At 47.8% G+C, this 17341-nt stretch overlaps 1 protein-coding gene across 1 annotated transcript in view; it reads right to left on the reverse strand.

The window, feature by feature from the left end:
- Positions 1–17341, reverse strand: part of RYR1 (ryanodine receptor 1) — a 173182-nt gene that overhangs the window by 72123 nt on the left and 83718 nt on the right. Inside the window, exons 44-63 of the mRNA XM_084814879.1 lie at positions 16357–16492; positions 15419–15605; positions 14346–14457; positions 13994–14114; positions 13271–13440; positions 12029–12249; positions 11282–11372; positions 11004–11144; positions 10033–10196; positions 8349–8427; positions 8143–8232; positions 7355–7495; positions 6234–6308; positions 5696–5771; positions 5474–5597; positions 3846–3961; positions 3256–3323; positions 2916–3037; positions 894–943; positions 553–613 (exon numbers count right to left, since the gene is read on the reverse strand). Coding sequence (XP_084671005.1) covers positions 553–613; positions 894–943; positions 2916–3037; positions 3256–3323; positions 3846–3961; positions 5474–5597; positions 5696–5771; positions 6234–6308; positions 7355–7495; positions 8143–8232; positions 8349–8427; positions 10033–10196; positions 11004–11144; positions 11282–11372; positions 12029–12249; positions 13271–13440; positions 13994–14114; positions 14346–14457; positions 15419–15605; positions 16357–16492 — 2345 coding nt within the window. The remainder of the gene's footprint in view (positions 1–552; positions 614–893; positions 944–2915; positions 3038–3255; positions 3324–3845; positions 3962–5473; positions 5598–5695; positions 5772–6233; positions 6309–7354; positions 7496–8142; positions 8233–8348; positions 8428–10032; positions 10197–11003; positions 11145–11281; positions 11373–12028; positions 12250–13270; positions 13441–13993; positions 14115–14345; positions 14458–15418; positions 15606–16356; positions 16493–17341) is intronic.

Raw genomic sequence — 17341 nt, forward strand, 5'->3', positions numbered from 1 at the left:
TACGAAGTCTAATTACAAAACTAAAAACAGCAGCAATTTTTAAAAAAAGAAATCCCAGTTCACAACACTCTTAATACAATGGAGATGGGAAAAAATGTTTTTACGGTTCATTTAAAAACTAATAAAGATGGGACTCTGCAAATTTCTTTTGGGGGGGAATTTCATGGATATGGGGCCATTCCCCAAGTCCCTGATGCTAGTTCCCGCCAGTCTGATGGCTCTTGATTGTGGGCCTGCAAATAGGGTCTCTGAGGCTAACCTTAAGGCCGAGGCAGGTGCTTCAACTAACTTGGTCCCAAACTGTGTAGGGCTAATTAATTTGCAGCTACTTTCCAGCTACTCAACTCACAAATCTTTCTAACAAAATCACAGAACTGGGATTTAACTTTTCTTAGCCCAGGATTCAGATTAAAATCTCTCCCCCTCAATATCTCTATCTCTAACTCTCTATGACAAACATAGGTGAGGAAGTGGTCTGAGATATGCATCCTTATAGCTCTCCTCTGCAGGTGTGGGAAGATTATTTGGGAGAGACGGAGCAAGCCTACTCACCTGGCATCCAAAGAACGAGCAAGGATATGCAGGCAGTTAACCACGGCAGCAGCATCAGTGCCTGGAGGGAGACAGAAGATCTTTGTTTAGGGCTTGGGTTAGGGAATATGGAATAGGGGCACAGGACAAGGGAAATATAGCATCATGTCTGGAGGGTGGATAGGGGGGACAGTAGGTTGGTCCACGGATAAGGTGTGAGGGAAGTCAGGATGCAGAGCAGACTTGTGGGGTGCTTAAACTCCACCGAGCGAGCAACACGGAGAAGAAACAAAGAGGAGAGGAATGAAAAAGACTGAGCCCCCCACCCCCCCGAACAGGAGCAGAGGAAGGATGCTGCTTACCAAAGAGAGAGACCCGGTGTCTGACCAGGGCTGCCAGTTTGCAGAAAAGGCTGAAGGGTGGAAAAAAGAGGCAGAAGGAGAGAATGAAAGAGATTGTTGGAAAGAGGAGAGCACACAACAGGGCAGAGGGAATGGGGGCAGAGGGATGGAAGAGTCAGCTGAACCTCAGCAAGGCTTCTGGGAGAGGATGGCATATGTGAACTCCCCCCCTCCCCATTCACACACATAAAACCCAAGAGAGACTGAGCAAGAAACAGAATCGACAGCTTAGGAACTGTTGACAAAACCAAACTATGGAAACTCCATTCAGAGACACCAAGGGTTACTTTGCACATATTTTCCCCAAACAGGTGTTCATGAGTGTCAGGAAAAAGGTTTATGTCCACGTCTGCAAAAGCATGCTGTATGAGATTAATTTTGGGAACTCTCAAGCAAATTCTCCTACTTTCAATTAGTTTGCAAAATTAAGAATGTATAGTCTTGTAATTGGATGATTCCTCCCTTCCCCCTCATCATTTCCAGTCAAACATGCTGTTGAAAGTTAATGGTTAGATGTAGCATTTAGACTTAGAAATTTGATTCTTAAATTAGAAATTATTATTATTAGAAATGTGACTCATAAATTATTATTGCCACAGGTTCCCTATTCCTGCCATATAGTTAATGCACAAGACTTGCATTTTTTTCAAAGCATCAAAGTCATATATTGCAAAGGTATATCACTGGCTAGGTGATATTCAACCTGTTCTGGAGGGGGTTGCACTCCCCCTAAAGGATCACGTTCGAAGTTTGGGGGTGCTCTTGGATCCAGAACTGTCACTTGAGGCACAGGTGAACTCAGTGGCACGGAGCACTTTTTATCAGCTTAGGCTGGTATACCAACTATGCCTTTATCTGGACAGAGATAGCCTAGCTACAGTTATCCATGCTCTGATAACTTCTCGTCTGGATTACTGCAATGCATTATATGTGGGGCTGCCTTTGAAAATGGTCCGGAAACTTCAGCTGGTCCAAAATAGGGCAGCAAGATTGTCAACAGGGACTGGCCTGCGAGCTCATATTACGCCAGTACTTTTTCAGCTGCACTGGCTGCCAGTCCATTTCCGGGCCCGATTCAAAGTGCTGGTATTAACATTTAAAGCCCTTAACGGCTTGGGGCCAGGTTATCTGAAGGATCGCCTCCTCCCATATGTGCCTGCCCAGACCTTAAGATCATCATCAGCAGCTCTTCTCCGTGAGCCCCTGCCAAAGGAAGTGAGGCGGGTGGCTACTAGGAGGAGAGCTTTTTCTGCTGTGGCACTCCGGCTCTGGAATGAGCTCCCTGGTGAGGTTCGCCTGGCACCTACATTGTATTCCTTTCGGCGCCACGTGAAGACCTTTTTATTTTCCCAGGCATTTTAGCATTTTAGCTTTCTAAACTTTTAGCTTTGCTGTTTTAAATTTGTATTTTAAACTCCTGCATTGCTGCTAGGTTTTATTGTGGTTTTATTGTTATATTGTGGTTTTAATGTTCTATATATTTTAAATTGTTTTATTGTGAGCTGTTTGGTTTTAATTTTTGTGAACCGCCCAGAGAGCTTCGGGTATTGGGTGGTATAGAAATGAAATGAATAAATAAATAAATAAAATAAAAGGTGACATTTGTAAGTGTTTGAAATTCAAAAAAAGCCCAATGCTGCCAAACTTTAAATTGATAAAAAAAAAAGTTCATCTCAGCTCTAACAGTGAATGTTATTTCATACTTTACAGGCTATCAAACCCACGTTTGCCACTGGAAATCTACTCTACAGGGATCCAGTTCCATAATGGGTACGTGGGTATAATGAACATATGGAATTCCAGTTCCATAATGGGTATGTGGGTATAATGAACACAAGTTTGTTCCTATTTGTCTTTCACAGTTACATTTGCTTAGGTGTACATGGAAGATGTACACTTGAAAATGTAATGTGTGAATTTATTGGCCCATATGCACGCACACACATGCACAACCAAACCTTTCAGGGATTTCCTGGTTCTCACCTTGTTATCATCTCCTTCTCCTTGTTGGAGGCATGGCCTCCACTGCCTAGGACTTTGGCGGGTGTGGACAAAAAGTAGAGACAGTGGTTGGTGAAGTACTGGTTGATTAGGGGCAACAGGATCTGAAAAGGAAGCAAAGGTTAGCAGGGCCAAAAAGGTCCATGAGCCTAGAGTCCTTGGGATAAGGCAGGATATAAATCAAAATGTATTGCTCCAAGAGCTGCTCTTTAACACTTTTTTGTGCCAATGTTGTGCTAAGTGCTATATAACATTTAGAGGGGGCACCCCCCCAGCCCCTTCTTACTCCAGCCAGTGCCAATGCACAGAGAGAGAAACTAACCTTGGCAAAGAACTTGATCTCTTGCTCATGGGGGGATTTCTCCACCCGTCCACTGCTCACCACAGCCTCTGAGGCAGAAAGAATCCCAGTGAGCACCACCAAGAAGTGGGAAAAGCAGATGAATAACACACACACACACACACACACACCTCTTTCCTGCTCCTGTTGCACTGCCTAAGCAATTAAGAATGATGCTGTTTGACCTTTGTCCAGGGATCAGCTGGCCTCAAAAGAGAATCCAGAACAGATGCAAACTTCCCTACCATATTTGACAATGGGATCCAGGCATCTTGAGCCCTATTCCCCCACTTACTTTAACTACTAGGCTTCCCCCCCACCCTCAATAGTAGAACTGAGAAGAGAACCCAGGCATTCTGGCTCAGCTGGCTGCTCTGGCACTAGAGCCCATTCTCCTCCCAGATGGTGTAAACAGAAGGCAGGAGTCCTGACCCCAACACTCTTTCGCCCCCACAACTCTCTGTCTTCTTCACACAAAGGATCCCTCAGGGGAAAGAATGATAGGGCTCCGTGCGTGGCTTCCACAGGTTCCCCAGGCACCAATTGTGAGAGGAAAACTGCAGCTCCTTTACCCAGGTGGGCAATGAACTCCTGAGAGATGTCCATCCATTTCAGCAGCTGCTGCAGGAACCCGTAGGCAAAGCGCTTCTCAATGGAGGATGTGTCCAGTTCCATGTCCTTCAATCCCCTGTGAGAAATAACAGAATATCAATTTAGATGGTAGCAAGACAGGTTTTGGCAGATACCCTGAATCAGCAGCAGGCAACCTTTTTGGGCTGTGGGCACATTTAGCGATTCAAGAAATCGTTTTGGGCACCACCCCAAAATGGCTGCCCTGGGACGCATGGCAAAGGACAAGTAACCTGTCCCAAAGCCTGAGTACAAGGCAGAGGTGGGGTCTGAACCTCAACATGCTAAACAACTCCTTTGAACCCAGAGTCTTCAGCACCAACAGAAGCCTATTTTACAGCCATCCCAGCTGTCAGTAAAAAAAAACGGTTAATAAAAAAAAGGGAGGGGTAAGACACCTCGATGGGCACTGAGAAAGGTGTCTGAGGGCACATGGTTGCCAGTAGGCACCACGCTGCCTACCCCTGCCCTAGAGGCACGGCTAGAGTTGATAACGGTGCTGCAAGCAGTGGAGGCTGGTGGCTCTGATGTCAGTGGGGCAGTGAATCCACTCCAGGCTCCAGCCAGAAAGCTAAAGGATGCTCACTCCTTTAGAGTTGTGACTGGTTCAGACTGAAACCTGGAGTAGATTCACCGCCCCACTGACATCGGAGCCACCCGCCTCCACTGGCTGCAAGACCTTTCTTGACTCTCCAAGCTGGGTTGAAATAAGGGACGGTCCTGAGTGAAACCCTAAACTGGCTCAGCGGGCAAGAGGTGCTTCCAGACAGAGGGCTCCCTGCACTACCAGTCAAAAGGCATTGTGCAGCTATTCCGTCTTTTCCTAATGGATTTTTGTAGTATGGAAAAAGACAGAGGAAGTCGTGGGAAAGCATGGGAGGGCTAAAAATGGAAGGCAAAGATATATGGATTCCCCCCACCCCGCCCACAGAATAAAATTCTGTGAATGAAGGAGGACGACTGCACAATATTTATTTATTTATTTATTTATTTATTTTATTGAATTTCTTAATTGCCCATCTGGCCGGCCACCCGGCCACTCTGGGTGATGTACAATCATACAAACAGTTTAAAAACAATAAAATTTCACATTAAAACATCATTTTTTTAAATTTCCCTAAACCACCGCAAATGCCTGCCCAAAGAACCAAGTTTTCAACGTGTAGCAGAAGCTCATTAAAGAGGAAACATCCAAGGCTCCTTCCAAGGAACCCTGGGAACTTTAGTTCTATGACAGCATAAGTATCTCTACCAGGGAATCTTTAGCACCCTGACAAAAGTACAATTCCCAGGGCCCCTCGGGGGAAGCCATAGGTCTGAGAACCTCTATTCTAATGGGAAAATGGTTCTCACTCAACTTCCCCAGGATTGGCCTGTTATTTGCAGGCAAGGCCACCTAAAATTCACTTCCTCTCCTCCTTTTCGAGGAGGCCTTTTCCCAGGGGACATCACATGCCTAGAACATGTGGGGCACACTGCACCATCCCTCTTCCTGTTTATACAGAACACCCGATCAGCAGCCACACACACATATCCTTGCCAGGGCACCCTCTAGCTTCTTCCCACTCACCTTGTCACTGCATAGCCATGAAGCTGCAGGAATTTGAGCAACTCCTGTGCCTTTTCCCGGTCCCGGGCCTTCTCCTTGGCCGTTAGCGTATCATAAGGCACCAGCAGGGGGTGGGTGCCACCCCCTTGGGGAAGAAGAGAAAGACAAAGCATGAAGCCTGATTGGGAGTGGGGGGCACCAGCACCCTGCAAGGGAGAGGTGGAGAAGGACGCAAAGACTCACCTTTGGCTTCCAGCTCTAGTTTCTTCTTGCGTCCCCAGGTGTTGTGATAATTCTCAGCCAGCTGCTCTGCCATTGCCTGTGGAGAAAGACCAGCAGTCAGTGAGTGGATGGGAGAAAGGTTAAAAGTTACTAACAAAAAAAACAGCTGGCCAAGTTTCTAACACTCATGGCTGAGGGGGCAAACAACCATGAAAATAAGCTGGCAGTAGCTGCTAAGGAAGTCAGAAACAAAGAAAGATTTGTGTTTTACCAAATTAAAATTGGCACAGGACCTGAGGCAGTAATAGAGGAGTTCCTCCAGCACAATGTCCCTCATGCTTATTCACTTCCCTCTTGCCCCTGCTCCTCAGAATTCCGTATTTTCACAAAGTGCATCCTCCCCAAATTTTGCAACTGAAATACCATAGTGAATATATATCTATCTATCTCCTTCCTATATTTGGATAATTGATTCTGATGGCAGAATTTTCATCTTCGAGTTGCAGGAGGACAGTTTGCAGACAGGCCTTCCCCATAGCTTAGTTTTATGCTTACTCACCTGCAGTTCCCTGGAAAGGGTCACTCCAGAGAGGTCTATGGGCTGGGGGTTGTAGCCGTGGCTGGGGTCATAGGTCTAAGGGAGAACACAAGAACAGACTTCTGGCATTCACTCGTCTCCGTGCCTCCTAACATGCTTCATTTCCTGGCGCTAAGTCAACTTTGCTGGAAGCCAGTCTCCCTTGTAAACTGGGATCAGGATACAGGAGTCCTGATTTCCAGTCCCCCTGCTTTTAATGCACTTGCCCTCAATCCCTTCCCAGGGCTGCTTGAAAAAAGCAAGCAAGTGTTGGCTTCAGCTTCCCCCCCATGCCCACTCTAACCTATCAGACAGCTCTCCCTTTTGGGCACTGAAGTGGGCAAGGCACCCTCTGGAACCCACAAGCTCTAGTTTCCAGTACCTCCTTGACTGTTACTTCTTATTTATGCATTTATGAGTCACCTTTCAGCCCAAACAGAGTCCTCAAGGTGAATTAAAATTAAGATGTGCAACAATTTGAAAGATTAAAAAAACTTTTAAAATATTTTAAAAACTTTAAAAACAATTTGAAAACTTTAGAATAGCACTAACAGCTGAAATTGAGAGCAGGAGAGAATCTTAAAAACACTGTGGGATCGAGAGATTAAAGGTACAATCCTATGCATGTTTAGACAGAAAAACATGAAAGAAACTCTTTCTCTGTTTGAACATGGATAGGATTGCACCGTTAAAATATTAAAAAGACATATGGAACAAAACGTTTTTAAGAACCAGCTTAAAACTGAACAAAGAAGGAGCAACTTCTTAAGGGTAAACTACCCATTAATCCCCACTGGCTGTTTTTCCACACAAAATTCTTTTCCCCACAAGGTGTTTTGTCATTTCACAAGGAGAGGTTTTGGAAAGGTAATTATGCACCTGGAACCTGCCTGGGGAGTGGAGAGAAACAGCTGGGGGGACAATTTTGACTGGAAAAGGCTTAAGAACACCCTCCCCCTGAAGAACACCCTCACAACCACCCCCAGCTGCTTTTCTTTAAAAAAGAAAAAAAAGAAAATCTACTGAGGCCTGTAACCTATAGCTTGGCCCTTAGTTCCCATTCCAAAAGTGCTTTCTCCTCCTAAGGGCAGCTTGGGACAAACCTGGGCCGTCTGCGAGATCTTGCGGGTCTTTTTCTTCTCCGTCTTCTCTTCTTCGCCCTCACGGGCCTTCTCAACAGTCCACTCCCAAGCGATCATGGCTTTCAGAGATTCCTTGATAGGCCACCGGTAAATTTCTTTGTCCTTTAGGAAAAAAACTAGGATGCTGAATAATGGGCAGAGAAGGGCAAAAAGCAGACTTAAGGCGAAGACTGAGGCTGGGGTGCCAGGGATCTCAAGAGAGGTGCATCCTGTCTAGAGCAACAAATCCAATCCAGCTCTGCAAGAGGGGCTCTCCAACAAAATGTACCAAGAGCCAATAGAGTATGAAATAAAACTGATTGGGGTTTTTTGGTGGGGTGGGGATATTCAAGAATATTTCCAGCTGAAATCTGCAATCAAGGAATCCAATTTATATCTCCTAATTTGAAAGTGTCATAACATTCCCAATCTTGGAACCTGCTGGATTTAGACATTTTAGTGGGGGGTGGAATTATATAAAATATTGATCTGGCAAGACAATACTTAATGTTACTGTCTAAGAATATTTTTCAAGAAGTCTTAAGATTTAGTTTGATGGACAGGGTCAACATCCTATTTTGAAAAACTGTAATTATTTTTTTATTCTTTTTGAAATTCAGAATGTTAGATTTTAATTCTAAAGAGCTGTTAAATTTCAGATTTGTGTGACGTTTGCCTTCAACTCCCATCCAGACTTGGGAGTTACGCAGCATTATCCTGCTTTTATGTGCATGTGTTTGGGGAATGCGGTGTTGGAGTGCAGGCATTACCTTTTCAGAGAAGGTTTTATAGGGGCGCAACATGGGGTTTGTCTTGGCCTCCTCATCAACTGCCTCCCCAAATGACCAGTTATTCTGAATCTGCAAGCAGGAGATCAAGAGTTGTTGTGTCTGCTTCATGCCAAACCACAAAGGAAAGCTTAGAGCCACATGGCCAAGTTACATCAAGCCAGAAAGGTCAAGCAAAGGCACACTACCTTGTCAAAGGCCCACTTCTCGTGAGTATACTCAGCATACTTGTTGATAAAAGAGTCCAGCTTCTCAGGAATTATGACACTTAGAGAAAGAAGAAAGGAGCATTTAGAAGTTAGCCACAAATAGACACAACATTTCATGCCCTGCTCTGGCACCGCAGGAGACGGAAGCTGGAATCCTTCTTTAAGCCTCACGTTCATTAGATATTAAATGTCAGGGTTTCCCACTGCAAATCTCCAGGGTTTCTAATATGCAAGAGGTTGCTATCCTGATATGCTCTGAAACAAGCAAGAATTGGGAGCCTGGATTGCAGAGAGCTACAGCAAGAGAGAGGACAGTGGTAGAACCCCCAGAAGGGTGCCAGAGCTGGGTGAGGATTAAGAGGCATTATAACAAAGCTGTGCATACTGTCCACCAAGATAAATGTGCGTGTTGGGTCTCTGATTATACCTAAGAATATTTGCTCCCACCTTCTTTTTCTTAAAAAGGAAGTTTCTAGTCCTCATGGGTGTGTAGAAAAATCAGAAAATATGTTGGTAGTTCTTCCTCCTGCCTTACAAACTATAGGGGTGGTGATGGAATTCCAACAGTCATAAAGTAAAGCACTATATAAAGTCACACCCTGTCAGGGCTAGGATCTTGATAGCTAAAAACACTCCATTGGTCCCCACATTGCTAATCTTAGAGGGAGAACAAAGCATTGTGAGGACAGCACAGGAATTCTAACTTCAGGTTTTCTTTGTAAGGCAAATGTCAGGTTGGGCAGTTGCAGGGGAGAATTGGCAGGCTGTGGTGGGGTCCATAGTCTTTCCCCCAACTTAGCTGCAAGTGTTAACCCAGCAGTTATTAATCATTTTTTTCCAGTTGGTTCCAGAGCCTGAAGTAAAACCACCTGGGGTAGGGGGAAATACATCCAAAGGTGTGTCCGGTGGGGGGAGCATTTGCAGGGGAGAATTAACATGTGCAGGAGGGCTTAGGCCAGGGATGGGGAACCTCTGACCCACAGGTCAGGTCCAACCTCTGGCATTCCCCATCCAGCCCACTATCTTCTTCCCCAGGCTCTGCCCCCTCTTCAGGTCCCACCTGCTCAGCATGAGAAAAAGGCTGCCTTTCACTAGCACTGGACAGGAAAACCCCACACTTATCTTGGATCAGTGATCAGAGATAAGAGCAAAGTTTCCATGCTCAGCACTAAAGAAAGGCAACCTAACGCTGAACAGGGAAACTCCACTATGATCTCCAAGCACTCTAGTGCTGAGCGGGGAAAGGACGTCCCTTTCTCCATGCAACAGAGAGGCATGGACTGACCATTCCGTGTTTCTCTCTTCATGGAGAAAGCAGTCAGATGACGTCAGATGATCTCATCTGGCCCTAGGAGGTGTGCTGGGAGATAACCCACCTCCATGCTGGAACAGTTCCCCACCCCGGCACTATTTCCCTTCCATCACACCTTCCATAAAATTGCCCTTTCTGTCCCTGCATTGTTATTCCCCCAGCAAAGGCAGGTTAGCTGAGATAAAGTGTATGTCTGCATTCAGAAGAATCAAGGTTTGTTAGTAACAGGAACTGGATTATTCCTTTTCTCTCACTAAAGAATTCCAAGCCTGTCCTTGGTGACAATTTCACAAACACACATGTTTGGCCTGGATCTGAGGAGTCACAACTCCTCCTGCAACCATCACTCACTTGAGCGTCTCTACTGGCTTGGGGTCAAAGTTGCCCTCAGCATCCACAGAGGCCTTCTTCTCAGTCTTGGAGGAATAGCTGGCATCCACATAGTCAGGTGGGATGGCGCCCGCAATGGCACACAGACAGGGCATGGAAAGCTTGTACAGGTCAGGGTCAAATTTCTGGACATTGTGAGGGAGAGAAGCAGGGAGGCGAGTTCAGACAGAAAAGAAACCAGTGGGGCAAAATAGCTCCATTCCAGTCCCCAAATGACTATTATTCTAGCCATTTCTCTCCATATTTTAGCTGCTACCACCAGTAACCCCTCCTCCTGTCAGGCACTTATAGCCAAGGGCAGCCTTGAGGAAGGCAGAAGGGCTGAAAGCTGGGGCCAGTGTAGGCAGCTGAAGGCTTGCGGCCAGTCAGACAGAGGCAGACAGAGCTTCAAGAACACTTTAAGCCCTGCCCCTTTCTGGAATACAGTTACCCTGTTCCCAACTGGTCCCAATTACCCTACATCAGGGTGAGGAAGCTCCAGCCCACAGGCCAGATGTGGCCCTGGGGGTCCCCATACAGCCCACAAGCTTCTTCTGCTGTTATCTCCAATGTGATCAGAGATGACAGGCTTTTAAAGGGGAATTAAACTTTAAATACCCTGCATAAAATCGAGCTGTTGAGGGCATCAAAGCTATTGCACTGGGCTTATCCTTGAATAGACTTGCTTAGAATTGAGCTGTGCTTTGCAGGCCTGAAAGCAACTGCGCTGAGGCCCACTCCTGAGTAGACTTGCTTAGAACTGAACTGTGTTTTATATGCTTGGTGGGAAAATGGAAAATGTCGGAATTGGTAAGAATTATGTCTGTCTCTGCCCCCATCTGTTGCTGGAATGCAGTCCCTGAGACCCTTCTCAAATTGGAATTTGGCCCCTGGGCCAAAAAAGGTTCCCCACCCCTGCCCAACTTGACAGCAAAGGTAGGTACACTGCTCACCTTGTGGGACAATGACTCAAAGATGCCCCAGAAGAGCTTCCGGGTCAAGTGAAGCTCCTCCTCAGAGGTGACCCCATAGTTGGCCCAGCCAGTGGGAAGGCAGTAATACTTCCAGCAACGCTCATAATGATTGGTCAGGAGCTGGGCAAATTAAAGGAAGAGGAGCATAGCTAACAAGAAAGCTATTTATTATAGCAGAGAGGAACACTTCCTCTCAAAAACACCATTTTGTATCTTCCAAAGAATCTGGTATGTTCCATCTCACACACACTGCTCACCTTGAGGGACATCTTTGAAAATTCATTGAGGATGGGCACATCAAACACCAGCCGACGCAGGAGGTGCTGGAGCATGGACGGCCGGATATACCTGGAAGAACGGAGAGTGGGAAAATGAGCGGGAAGGCGCAGAAAGGCATTGTGGAAAGGAAGAAGCTGTCCTTTTTGAGGGGTGGCTGGAGGTTGCATTTGAAGATATGGTATATTAGGAGAAGGGATAGAGAGGTTTATAGGAACAATGGTTCTGATACCTGCTGCCCATCTAAATGCTACAGGGGCCAGGTTTCCTCAGAAGGAACTGTAACAGGTCATGCGGGGGTCTCCAACGTGCTTGCAGAACCCTCTCTTGGTGCCCATGAGCACCCAGCCCCTCCTGATTTCTATTTTATTTCTGAAGATGTTTTGTTTCTTTTTTTAACCAGGAGGCTAGCATGCTGCAAAGTGAAGGGCTGCCCTCCAGCACCGTCTTCATTTGGATTCAAGAGTGGTCTTGTGTTTTGGAGCTCAGACCATACTCCTGCCTTGTATGCTGGCACTTGTGCAAGTTACTTTTTTTTTAGTCTCACCAGTTTGCCTTCTGGGAAACAAGTATTTTGTGACTGCTCATGTCCACCATGGCAGCCATTTTGGGAGAGCACTTGCACCTCTCAAAATTCCCATTCTGCCCATTGACCCAAAAATGTTGGGGTCACCTCTGAGGAGGAGCTTCACTTGACCCAGAAGCTGCTTAGTGCCCCTCCTCAATACCTGCACAGTGCCATGAGGCACTCTTCAATGATGTCACGCTGAGCCTTAGTGAGGGAGCGCCCACGTGAGAGCCGGTAGATGGTATGCAGCATGGAGTCCACCATGATGGCCCGGTGCTCAGTGCCGGCAAAGAGAGGCGCACACTTGGTGATGAGCGGCAGCACGGCGAGACACAGATAGCGATTCATGGCCAGCGCCATCTCTGTGGTGCTGAAGGCAGCCTGTGGTGGTGGAAGGAACGCATGGGGGGTGGGGGTTAGAGAGGGAAAGGGTCATCGGAAGGGTAGGCATGGCTGGGTGCATCATGGGACATTGCATTTCCTCTGACACATATATGGACTGGGGTATACTTAAACATAGCTTTGAATTCTGTAAGCATAGATATGTACCTAGCTACCACTAAAAACTCTGCCCAGTCCCCATGTTTCAACCCAATCAAAATATTGCTAAAGTGTGAGCAAGAAGAATCCCACAGTCCTCTGTCACTTTCAGACTTCTGTTCTGAGCTGCACTGCAGCTCCTCCTGGCCTCGGTTGGAGACTACTTCAAGTGTGCAAAGGAGGAACTCCTACAGCCCAGCATTCTGTCTCAACTGTGCCTTGGATCGCTTGCTCTGGGTGGGTGTCTTGATCAGAGGGAACTTGACTTGGCTCAACAAGGGAGGTCTGTGCACCAGACCCCAGCTTTCTAGCTATTGTGGACATGCCTAACAATGTTCATATCCTTGAAAGCCAACACACATGTTCCAAAGGTAGTGAACCCAGATAGGAAACTACCACCAGGAAGGGCAACAGGACAGCAGGTGAGAGGGGAATGACCCTAGTGCAGTCAAGCACAGGGCTTTGCAAGGACAAGATCCCAGGTTCCATCCCTGGCAGCATCTCCAGCTAAAAGGATCGGGTACAGGAGATGACAAAGACCCTTGTCTGCCTGAGAACATGGAGAGCCACTGGCAGTCAGAACAGGAAACTCTAGGCTACATGGAAAGACAGTCTGACCTGATATAAAAGCAGCTTCATATGCTCCTTGGATCAGACCATGCCAGAGGGAATTTCTGAGCACAAAGCGGCACGATTTCACCTCCCAGTGGGCCATCCATCTAAGCCTGATCTGACAGATGTTTCCCCAACCCTTTTCTTGAACAAGGAAGGATATTCCATAATCCACCCCCTGCCCAGCTAATTTTGTTGATAGGGCCGTGGAAACAATGCGTGACCCTTCCCCTCCTGTCCCAGCACTCACTGTGTCCAACGAGGCAGCAGCCCTCATGTCAGGCAAGAACCCCACCTCCAGCACGTCGAGAAGGAAGTCCTGGTTGTCAATGCCATAGACCCGGTCCAGGAACAACACCATGGGGGACTTGTGGTCGGGCACGAAGCTTGCAGACATCTTGGGTTCGATAACACTGCCATCTACGGCGGGCAGAGATAACCATAAGCAGCAACCTTAGTCTATGTGGAAGAGAGGCTGTAGAGCAGGGGTCTTGAATCTCTTTCAGCCCAAGGCGTGAATTCCATTTTGGAGAAGCTCTCGGGGGCTGCATTGCAGAGGTGGGTGGGGCCAAAGGCAACAGGGGGCACCAAAGCAATGGGCGGGGGGTGGGAATACCAGAATATTTTAATTTACAGCTTTTACTGCTAGTAGCTAAGCCTTAAGAGAGGCATTTCAACCTTTTGGAATGAGGAACAAATTCCACAAAAGCTGGGAACCAACAAGCAATGGTTGTTCAGGGGAAGGGAGTCAGATTTGGCCACCAGGTGGGCTGGATTTGGCCCTGGGCTGATGTTCTGCACCTGTGCTGTAGAGGGGAGAGTCAGCCAGGCAGCTGACTTGGGGGCAGGCAGCAAGATGGGTAGAAGAAGGAGCAGCAAGTGGGGAGGCCACAATTAACTGAGGCCCAGAAGCTTCTGAGGGTAGGCAATTAAATATACTGGAATTCTTTTCTGGCCTGTCCAGTCCCCATACCTTTGCCGAACGAAGGGATCTGCAGCGGGAGACTGATGACTCCAACAAGGTCCTCGATGGGCACCAGGGAGCGCAAGATGGCTCTGATCCGGAGGGCTTCACCTTTCCCAGCCTGGATGAGCTGTTCAGGTAGAAGGGAAGGTATAAGGAGTGAGCCAGCTAGGTAGGTACGTGATCCAATGCCAGCTTAGGAGGAAAGGAAGCTGAGGATGAGAGCCACCTGAGGACTGTTCTGGAGGGTGGGTGGGATCAGTGCTAGGTGTAATGCACCAGATGCTAAAATCATGCAAGGATTGGGAGGGGGGGTTATCCCTAGGACTGAGGATAGTGAAGGTATTGGGGTGGTGCTTACATGCATCTCGGGGGCGCAACGCCCCAGCAAATCGATGAGGGCAGCATAGAAGGACATGACGGCATTGCCCAAGTGTACCCGGTTCTCCTCGTGAGTTTCCTCTCCCCCAAACCTGGGAGAGAGAAAGAGATAGGGGGGAAAGGTGGGGGGAGGGAGCATCAGCCATCCATGCAGTGAAGGTAGAGAGCAAGGGGGAGGGGCAAAATAAAGGGGTCCTGTCCCAAAATCAAAGGGGGGGGCAGGAATGAACACATGTCAGGAAGCATGTGTGAAAATGCAGCTGTAGCCAGAGAGCTGGTCACAACGATCATATTGCAAAAGGCAGAATATGGCCATCTGCCCAGAGTATTGTGGCACTTTCAAAATTTCCAAATTCTCAGCTTGCTTCTTCTTTTTTTTAAAGAGACCAAGTTCCCAGCACTCATGGAGGTGGAGAGGAAAAGAAAGGGGAAAGGGGGAGGCAGGTTTGGTTTCAGGCATAATCTGAGACTGGGGTCTATTTTTTTTAAATGCTAGAGCTCAGCCCTGGAGTAGGCCAAGCAACTGTGTAAAAGAAAAGTGCCCTAGAGCATATGCAGAACAGATGTGTGAACGTGTGTTGTGGTGGGTAGGTGTGTTTAAAAATGTTTCTCTGGGAGGATTCAACCTGCAGCAAGGGAACTGGAGGGATGTCAAGCAGGTATCCGTCTTGTGAGACTCCACCTAGCTTGCGTCGGAGGAAGAAGAGTCAGCAAGGCAGTTTCCTGACAACAGCAGAAAGCTGGAGCAGGTCATGTGATCCTCCCTGGCACCTCTACAACCTATAAAAGCTTCTGGGTCAGACATGCTCATTGAGCAAAAAGGGCATCTGCTCTTGTTGTTCCCTGTGACACAGACTGTTCCTTGTCTTCACTCCCAGACACTCTGCTCCACAATTAATAGAAGCTGCGTTGGATACACTTTGGTTCAAGGCTTGGGTCTATCTCTACGGGTTGTATCCTATATTCACTTTACATCCCATCCATCCACATTACACAAGGCATTTCCCCTCCCCACAATCATGTGCAACGCTCACGCCCTTCCCCTTCACGCACAGCTCCCGACGGCGATCTTTCTTGACTGTGGGCCCATCCCGGGCAGGATCTTGGGAGATCTGAATGGCCTCTTCTATAGCTGCCAACAGCCCATTGCCACCTTCACCCCTTAAGGCCGGGCCAAAGCACTCAGGACGTCGGATCAGCAAGCGCACAACCACGTTGGCATTCTCTTCTACACTCTCACCTGTGGAAAGAGAGCCAGGAGGGGATCAGGGAGACAAAGGATGTAATTGCATGACTAGGAAGCAAAAGAAGTATGCAGCCAAGAAGAGAATTGCTGAAGTAGGTGCCACCCAGCTCTGCATATCCTGCATATTTTTGCCATAGAAGCACCTGGCACAAAACCTGAGTTTCTGAATATTTCTGCTTTAATTTGCTTTCCCAACATAAAGACTGTAGTCCTCATGGTTGGGGCACAAAGCCTAGATATTTGTAGACAGTCCCAGCACAACCTCAGAATCTGGATGAGGTCTGGGACAGGCTTCAAAAGGGAAGGGAAGAGGCAGAGGCCTGTTAAGCTAATCTGAATCACGTGATGGGGCTGATTAGGCCCGCTGGCTACCTAGTAGAAGACCAGGATTCTGGGCCCTTATGAGCAGCCCCCACCTCATTCATCAATCCCCTTGTGCCCCCCAAAATCGACTCTATGCCTGCCCAGTGATTTCTGCCGCAATCTACCTCCCTACATCCAACTTTAGCAACAACTCCTCTGTTCTGGGAAGGCACCATCACAAACATACCGATGCCAAAGGAAAGAGGACTCAGCAGGAGTGAAAGAATACAGCCAAACATACTTCTGTGTTGGGTGAGGGGAGCATGGAAAGTGGCTTATGTTTGCCCTTCTCAACTCTGAATTACCAGTGATGGTGAGAATTCTAATATTGGCATAATTAGAATCCATCTGTTGCCTGTCTCCAGTCCCCTGCCAAACTCACCGTTGACAAAGACGGTGAAGCGCAGGAAGTCCAGATAGCGCTCGCCACCGCAGGGGTTCCAGCCGATGTCCGGGTATCCCTTGGACAGCAGCATAGAGCAGCTCTGGAGGCCAGCCCCAGCCAGATAAGTCACCACCTAAAGAGGCAAGGAGGACAGCGCTAGTCGAAAACCCAGCTCCAGTCAGTGTCTATCCATTTGATCCCACCTAAGGAAGTGGAACTGATGGAGGATCAGATCCACAACTGGAATAATTTGCATCATCGAGTTAAAAAAAAAAAAGGCTACACTCAAAACTAACTGGTGTACATTACAAACCATAATAAGGGCTTGCACATGACCGACAGGGTGGCACTCATTAAAATCAAATGGCAAAGGATATTGATTGACCTGGGCATGTAGCCAGCTCCAGCACCAGCTATTCAGGAAAGGAAGAGGTAGGAGGTGGTTGCTAGGCAACCACAAAAGAACTTACCCCCCTCCTCGCTAAATGGGCAAGAAGACTGCCTAGGCTGGAGCACCCCCTGTTTTAACCACAGTGGCTGCTGCAACAGAAAGGAGGAGCTAAGGGAAATGGAAGCAGTGCCGGCTCCAGCTTTGGAGGGGCCTTGGGCAAGACACCCTCCGTGGCTCCCTCTCTCAGTGGGCCTCCCTTCTCACTGCCATGGTCACCAGCCGCTCTTGCTCCTCCTCTTCTGTCTCGTCATTGCCACCACTTGCCTGCTTGACAGGCAGAGAGCCGGGGAGCAAGGAGGCCGGGGCATCTCCTGCTCCTCCTTCTCACCACTAACATTGTCTGGGCCAGAGCAAGAAGCTGGGAAACAAGCAGGATGCAAGGCTGAGGAGGAGCAAGTCCAGGAAGCTCTTGTCAGTGGGCCCCTGCTGGCGTGTGGGCTATCAGCAGCTACCCAACCATGCCAGCCCTGAAGACAGGGCAACAATAGCACGGGTTTGGAGGGGAGATGGAGACTTGGACGGGAGTACACT

The sequence above is a fragment of the Heloderma suspectum genome, chromosome 10 (assembly GCF_057233095.1).
Source record: "Heloderma suspectum isolate Gila_16-S chromosome 10, 16-S_ref, whole genome shotgun sequence".
In the NCBI taxonomy this organism is placed as follows: domain Eukaryota; kingdom Metazoa; phylum Chordata; class Lepidosauria; order Squamata; family Helodermatidae; genus Heloderma; species Heloderma suspectum.